This window comes from Echinops telfairi, unplaced genomic scaffold (genome assembly GCF_000313985.2).
Source record: "Echinops telfairi isolate 266 unplaced genomic scaffold, ASM31398v2 ScPeMD7_7473;HRSCAF=8511, whole genome shotgun sequence".
In the NCBI taxonomy this organism is placed as follows: Eukaryota; Metazoa; Chordata; class Mammalia; order Afrosoricida; family Tenrecidae; genus Echinops; species Echinops telfairi.
This window is the reverse complement of record NW_022111377.1, coordinates 14,576,659-14,585,085: the sequence shown is the minus strand read 5'-3', so window position 1 is coordinate 14,585,085 and position 8,427 is coordinate 14,576,659. Positions and strand designations below refer to the sequence as shown.

General features: G+C 40.0%; 1 protein-coding gene across 1 annotated transcript in view; it reads right to left on the bottom strand.

The window, feature by feature from the left end:
• PLXDC2 (plexin domain containing 2) overlaps positions 1-8,427 on the bottom strand; it is a 446,078-nt gene that overhangs the window by 73,778 nt on the left and 363,873 nt on the right. The window contains exon 6 of the mRNA XM_013008120.2: positions 7,264-7,382. Within this exon, the coding sequence (XP_012863574.2) occupies positions 7,264-7,382 (119 nt within the window). The remainder of the gene's footprint in view (positions 1-7,263; positions 7,383-8,427) is intronic.

Sequence of the window (8,427 nt, the reverse complement as noted above, 5' to 3'; positions counted from 1 at the left end):
AAGACTAAGTAAAAAACACAACACTTACACATGCAGATGGGTTGGGTCTCAGATAAAACCACAAAGATACAATTTGAATACTTTCTACATTTAAAATATAGGGAAGTGCCACAATAGAAAATCACCCGTGTCTAGCTTTCCCTACAATTTTTTTCTTCAGAATTTTAATCAGCATCTCATCAGCCATCTGAGTTTCTCAACCTTGTGATATATAGAGATATATCCGTTTGTACATCATAGATTTTTAAATGTACCTTTAAAATAATAAGTATTTAAGATATATTATATTGACACGTATGACACATCTGTGACTGCATTATATTCATACGTGTCACCTGTATCACACAGCAAACCACTGGGACGACCCCGGGAGGTGGATTTCTGTCTCATGAATATAGTGAGAGCCAGCGAAGGCAAAATACTTGACATGTGAATAATAGTTCTTTCTCTGCTACGTTCTTTTTGGCTTTTTCTCACTTTCTAGGTTTCTTTCCCTCCCAACATTGTACAAGTTCAGAGAGGGTTCAACCTCTGACATGTTAATGCTGATTGCATGAATGGAGGGGCATTACAGCTTAACCAAGGCAGATCTGTCTTCAAAGAGGTTTTTTTCAATGCATCAAGGTAGCCATTGAAACGGACAACCCATTTGCAATGGTCATTTATTAATCCTGAATTCCTCCACAGCAACGTAAGTGGTGCACCAAGGAACATCACGTTGAAATACTTAAATGGTGTCATCAATTCAGAGTGAGTTTACTTAATAAGGAGTAAAGTTCTTCTGTACCAACCTCCTCTAATATTTGGACTGAAAGGGAGAGGGTGGTGTTCACTCGACAAAATGGGTATGGCTTCCCTATAAATTCCCAGTCACCCCACAGGAGGTAGTACGATACATAACTTAGCCGATGGGCTCTGCAGTCAAATGCTCTGGGCTGAATCTCTGTGCCACGATTGTACCATAGTGGCTTAAAAACCAAACCAACTAACCCAAACTCACGGCCATCCGTCAGTGTGGGTTTCTGAGACTGTAACTGCTGATGGGGGTTGAAAGCCAACGTGTCTACCACACGGGTCTTAGCCCGCCTGAAACCATCAGGTTTCAGCTTCTTGGTAAATGAGAAAATAAAGCAGCTGCTTCTTTGGGGGTTTTGGGTCAGAATAATATGAGATAAATTGTAAACACTTTCTAGGAGATAAATTGTAAACTGCTTCTTTGGGGTTTTTGGGTCAGAATTCTATGAGATAAACTGTAAACACTTAGGTGTGATCCTGGCATATAGGAAGCGCTCCATGTATGTTGTATTTCATCCAAAGTTGTTTGCGTGTTGAGTGCCATGGGGTCAATTCTGTCTCGTAGCAAGCCCCTGTGTGTAGAACCGACCCATCGAGTGTTATGGCTGTAAACAGTGCAGAGGAGCGATTGCTGGATCTCTCTCTTGCAGAACCACTGGATGGGTCTGAATCTCTAATCTTTTGTTTAGCAGCTGAGCACTTACTACTGGTGCCACCGGGAACTGGCATTGTGAATACATAAAAGTGAATGACACTGCCACTTCTGATGGTACTAGACAAGCTTGTTGAAGGCCATGTTTGCTACTTAGATCCACTAGAAAAGATGATTAAAATCTAGAAATATCTGTTGCAGCCATCAGATGGATGTGAAAGAACAAAGACCTGTGTGACCAAGACCCCGGGAGAAAGGAAGGAAATCCTAGAAGAGAATCCCCCATCCCTCCTCTGAGCACATTTATCTGGCACTGAAGTTCGGACACTCTCCTGAAGCAGAGGGAAAGCACAGGACAGACACACTGACTACAGGACATGGTTAATAACAAATCTCCAGACTGTATGACACTCTAAGACTAAAGGCAAACCAGAAACACACAAGCCTATACAGAAACTTTTAAGTAGTTTTAAATGAACTTATTCCCACATAACATTAAATTGACTTGGCCCATCTTAAAAGTCTGAGATAGGTAGATAGATAGATAGATAGATAGATAGATAGATAGATAGATAGACAGACAGACAGACAGATAGAGAGGTAGCTAGATAACAACAAATAAATAAACTTTCTCTGGAAGAAAAAAGAAAACATCATCTATTACCTCTTTAGCATTTTATAAACAATACCAGGATTTAATAAAACATTACCTAGTCCCCTCTCCCACAAAGGGCAGAGATTCTAGATCTTCTTTAAGAATAGAGGAAAGAAGTAAAGAAATGAAAGGAACAGATACATTGAACATCTAGACATTGCTATTATCAACTTAAAATAATAAGTGACTCTTATTAATATAGTTAATAAATGGAGGACAAAATGGCTAATTTTATAAGATAATGAAATCTGCATAAGAGAAATAATTGGTTACCTGAAACTGAACAGGTGTTATTTCAAAGGCAAAAAGGAAAAAGACATTTTCCTTGGATTCTGATATCATTCTAACTATAAAATAAACAGCTGGATTAAACTAAGCACCTATAATTCAAAACTGAATACCAATTATCTCGGTGAACAATACAGAGGGAAAGGTACTGGAGAAATAATTATGTTTAAAAGCTGTGGCTTTGCTATTCCACTGACTAGCATGTTGTGGTGGAATGGAATTTCTTAATAGGGCTCTGCTCCCCAAGTCTCTGTAAGTCTCACCCAATGACGGGGTGGGACTCTGTCACACAAACACACGGGGGATTGGTCAGTGTTTCTTACTGGCCCTGTGGCTGTAAGGATGAGCCATTCTTCGAGGCCGGGAAAGAGAAGAGAGAAACTTTGCATCCTGGAAGAATAGGTTCAAGATCTCCGTGCAAAGCGGTGGAGGTCCCTGACACCAGAGATATCGCCGACTGTGGCCGAGAGACTGGGAGGAAGAGCTTCAAGACTGTAGGGTACCTCCTCCTCATCTGGCCCCAGGCTGAGCCTGGTACGCAGGCTGGCTTCCTGGCCTAGGTAGGCAAAGGCTGAGGGATCACATGGCTGTGGGACAAGGAACTTGGAGAGCTGGGGCTCCCATGTTGCTGAGAGGCTGAGAATCAGAGGGAGACTTGACTGCTGGCGAAGAAGCTCAATGACTGCATCCTATTTTCTGCCGATCCTGACTCGATCGCGGAGGCACGTGGAATCCATGCCTTGGGCAATGAGGAAGCCAGAAACGTCCATCTGCATTGCCATGTGCCTCACATGGTTATAGTGAATCAGCTGATGCTGGTGCAGAAAGTTGAATGTGATTTTCGTTTCTTTTAAACAGCAGCAGTAGTTCCCGATCTCCATCCCGTTACGAGAGGAGTATGGGTGATAAGAAATACAAATGAATGTCCAAGGGTGAGTAAGACAGTATTGCTCTCAGGGTGCCAGCTCATCTATTCACGTGTTTATTCCCCCATCCTGCCAAATTGTGTAAACTTGCCTCTGCGATCTCTGCACAACTGCAGACAAGTTCTTTCAAAAAAACACATCTTAGTCTCTTCACAGTATCTTAAGAAACAAAAATATCCAATCAAACCATGCATCCCAGAAGCTCTGGAAAGCCAAACAAACTCAAGGCAGAAAGGTCAGACCAGAAATTATCTCACCCGTTAGTTTGGAATTCCACAGTGATAATGTTTAAATTATTATTATGGGTACAAAATCATACAAACCTTTATTAACTAACAATATCAACACATGAAGCTGATGTTTCTCAACATATACCCTTAGGTTAACATACATTTTCATACAGTTTTGCTGGCATACAATTCACAAATCATACAAGTCAACCGTTCAGTTCTATGGAAAAAAGTTATGCATTCATCACCTCAATCAATTGGAGAATATTTTCTTTCTCATCCTCACTGTTATGTACTCTCCATCTTCCCTCACCCCCAACCGTCCCTGCCATGCCCCTCAAAACCAAACTCACTGCCATCCGAGTCCGTGTGGACTCACAGCGAGCACCTGCAGGGGTCTGAGGCTATAGAGCGTGTCAGGAGAAAACCCTGTCTTTCTCTGGTTGCAGCGGCTGGTGGATTGGAACTGTGGACCTGGCAGTTTTCAGCCCAACTTATCTTCACTACACCACCAGGGCTCCTAGATTATTATTAATCCAGTAATGGCCACTATAGATTTGCCTATTCTTTGTTTCATGTACAGAGAGTCATATAAAACATGGTTATGCGTTGGGCTGCAGAAAGCACAGTCGGCAGTCCAGCAGCTCCTGTGGGACAGTTACAGTCTCAGAAACCCACAGGGGATCCCTATGAGTCAACATTGACTCAACGGTACTGAGTAAGTGAAAAACATTTGAAAATAAGTGGGTCAAAGGGAGATAAAATGTTAAAATGTTACTTTGTAACTCAATGACATCAGCCATAACAGAATTTGCCATCATTTGTTTGACTGCAAGGCTATTCACACGCTTGGACTCTGTAAGAGGGAATTCAGGGGAGTCTCAATCAGGGCAGAAACACTACATATGGATTTTGGACTTCCAGGGTCATCCATAGCCTTCTGCAAACAGGGTGTTCACATTTCAAGCTGTGAGAGTATTCCCCACTTTGGTTTTGGATTTTATTACTTAAAATCCTTGGATCACATAGGCTGGCATGTTTCTTCAGTGTGGAATTATTTGACACATCACTCAGATAGCTGCTTGCTTTAAGACAAGCCTTGAAGACTTGGGACAGACACTGCTTTCTGATAGCTGGGCACCACTTGGTTTCTTCACCACACTTTGCAGCAACGCTTTTTAATTCTACCTTGTATTTTCTAGTTATCAACCGTTCTCTATGTAGTTCGTACGAGGGGAAAAAGTACGCTGTTGAAGAAATAAATATATTTGGGACATGACTGCAGGGACTTAATGTGAATGGTTAGTATGAGAAGTTGGCATACTAAGGAATCATATTAACTACTGGTATAGATTATGTGAGGGCAAAGCATGTAATTTGCTTCAATATATGTATCCAATTCATAACACAATTTTAATCTACAAATTACCTAAGTCTTTTACTGGTGGCTTTAATGTAATTAGAAAGTTTCTTCTCACACATTAAATCAGAGCTAGCATTTAGTCTTCAGGAGCCCTGGTGGCGTAGTACATATCGCATTGGGCTGCTAACTGCAAGGCTAGCCGTTTGAAAGCATCAGCTATCTGTGGGAGAAAGACACGGTTTCCCCTTCCTGTGGGTTACGGTCTCCAGACCCACAAGGGCAGATCTACTTTGTTTCAGAGGGTGACCATGAGTTCTAATTGGCTCTATGACAGTGAGTTTTGTTTGCTTTGATCATGAGTCCATTAGAAGTGTATTACATTATGAATAGCACTTGCCTCCCTATCTATAGCTAACATCACGTCTGTAAATTTAGCCAGGTCAGGAATAACTAGTTATGAAATGCTCAGTTCTGTAACTTGACTAAGAAATCTTGTGACATAGGTATTTATGCTTTGAACTTATAAATACCTTTCTAGAAATGTCAAGAGCATCAAATTCTCACCCTTAATGTAAAGGAAACATTCTCTGGCAAATTTTACAAATGGAAGCTTGTCTCCACAAAGTGAAATATGCAACTATCATTAGGAAAAATAAATGGTAGAATGAGAAAAAAGAATAATCTGCTTTGTAATGGAAAAAGAGATTTAAGGTAAATAATAGAGCAAAAGTCACTGATTTAGAACTCGGAGTACAGAGGGAAGATGTTCAATGGGACACTATTTTTGGAATATCCAGAACGCATTAGCCTTGACTGAGCTGCATATTTCCCCATGACAAAACAGGAAAACCAAAATAGAAAAGTTTCCATTGATTAAAATATAGAGGAGGAAAAACATTCAAACGGCCAACCTCAACAAAGGGAGAACAGGAAGAAGGAACTATTACTCTGTAATGTAAGACAGTCCCGAGCACACAGGTAAATACAGACAATTTTTGACAGTCGAGACTAAAGCGAGACCTCACTAAGCCCCCGAACCTCTCTTCTGACAAAACCTACAGCTCGTGGATGCAAGACTCTAGAACTTCCAGGAATGTTACCAGTGTTGGTTAACATTCCAAAAGACCACTCTAGTCTCTGCAATTCGCTTGATGCAAATGAAAGCTCACAATGAATGCGCTCCCTTGAGAGAACTCCTCCAGCGTCCAGTGACTGGTGTGTCAGGATAGGGAGGTTATGGTAAGAAAACACAGCTCTGGCAAAGCAACACAGAGCAGGTCAGAGCCACGTTACAGTCTATTTACGTTTTCGCCCCACGTAAATGCAAACTTCCACGTGCAAGCATCTGGCATGGCTATATATTTCAAAAACATTGGCTGATGTGACTGAAATGGAACTATCCTGTACTTTTTAGAGTAGATAATTGGATCAACAGATTTGCTCAAAGAAATGATTTTATGATTATTAACAACAGGCTTTCTATAACCAGGAATTGGTTCTTCATGGGAAAAAGTAGCGCTTTTTGAAAAGAAGGTGTAGACTATTATTATAAATAATGATAGTAATAATATCAATTACCAATGTCCCTGCTACAATTTCTCTTGTGACAAGTGACTCCTTAAATATCACCCCTGAAGTTTATTTTTTAACTTTGTCCCTCTATTTCCTGCTTCCTCCCCATGAGTTTTGAGGTTGTCTAATAACTCTTAATTGCAGTGTCAATGGAGAACAAACTTAAATGTGTGATTTGTCTAGTCTAGACTTTCTGTGACTTTCAGGGTACCATCTTCAGTTTATCAACTTGGTAAGACAAAACAAATAGCAAGCTTAAATCCCTCCATTGTTTCTGTCACTCACATGTCCAGTTAACCCTTCCTCTCTGAATACAATAAACATTGACCAGGGCATTTGGGATTCAGCTGTCCTGGAAGACTTTGGGTACTGGGTCACCCAAGTTGTTCATGACTACTAATATATTTGCAATTAGAAAAAAAAATGTCACATATATTGATAGGCAAATAAACATAAGTAACACGATTCAGGTAAGAAATTCCTCCAAATTGGACATAGCTTCATTGGAAAACTGCATAGAAATACCAAAGAATGCAAATGACATCATGATAAACAAACAAACAAAGCCTAAGGGATTTAAAAAATGAACTGTGATTATTTACCATTCAGAATATTCAAAAGATGAATAAAAAGATTATTATCAAACAAAAGAAACCAGGACGTTCAAATAACGTTGTCATTCCTGACTGCAAGATGCTCCTTTCTTGACCCTTTGAAACAATGTAGAGCTGAGAGTGAGGTGGGTGGGAGGGAAGGAAGGAAGGTATGAATCTACCACGTACTTCTTTGTATCCAAAGATGATGCGCCCGTCAGTGAGGAGGGTTGCCTGGAACGTGAAGCTTCCCAGATTATAATTATCCTGGAGATGTACATGGTCCCACTGGACGACAAGTGCAGTGCCTACAACAGCAAGAAAGCAAAAAACTCAATGAGAGAAACATACCGACTGACCAATTCTGGTAAGAGTGATATATATATATATATATATGTATATACTTATACATAAATATATATATCTACTCATCTATACTCTATATGGATATACTTATATATACTTATCTATACAACAGTGTATATACATAATATACATATCATATATACAGTGTGTATATATATTGCAGTATATAAATATTCAGTATTGTAGTATATATATATACTTTATATGTGGGAGTTGTACATTTGGATTATATCTGGTTAATTGGAATTCTGTTATTGAAAACTGTTTGTGTTATTTTTAAAAGAACTGAATAGACTATTTGGAAAAAATCTAACCTCATACTGAGGTTAATATTGAACCCAGTGTGGGGGAATGTTGCCTCAGGAATTTCATTAATGTTAATGGATACTGTCTGCTTCAGTTCCTGTGAGCCACTTTCACAATGCAGCCCATGTGGACTGAATGGACTTCAAACACATCTGACAAATGCTCAAAGAGAAAGGAACACATGCTACACTACAGCTACTTGGAAAAGACCTGGGGATGACTTTTCCATACGTAAGCATTACACTTTCCACACTGAAGAAGTCCCTTTGCAACGAAGAGGATTTTCTTCTGTGATCCACAATGCCTTCGTGTCTGTCTTTCCTGATTGCTCCGAGGAGGCTGCAGGCTCAGATTTCTGGATGCCCCTGAAGAGCACGGGGATGACCCCTCGGCACTGCTGACCGGCTTCTGAGGACCGCATCAGCCAGTGCTCTAGGAAATCATGGACATGATTCAGAAGCGGGAATGTAGTTTAATGGTTACCAACAAAGATTCGTATCCTTGTTTTAACTTAAAAAAAAAAAAAAGATAACAATGGAAGAGGTAAAGACTTTTTGCTTAGCTCTAAATATTGGATTTTGTTTGCTTAAAAAACGTGATACAACAACGAAAAAAAAGTACAGAAAATGAAACTTGCAGGACTGAAAGAGCAACACTCAACTCCTGGGCTCTGTATGAATT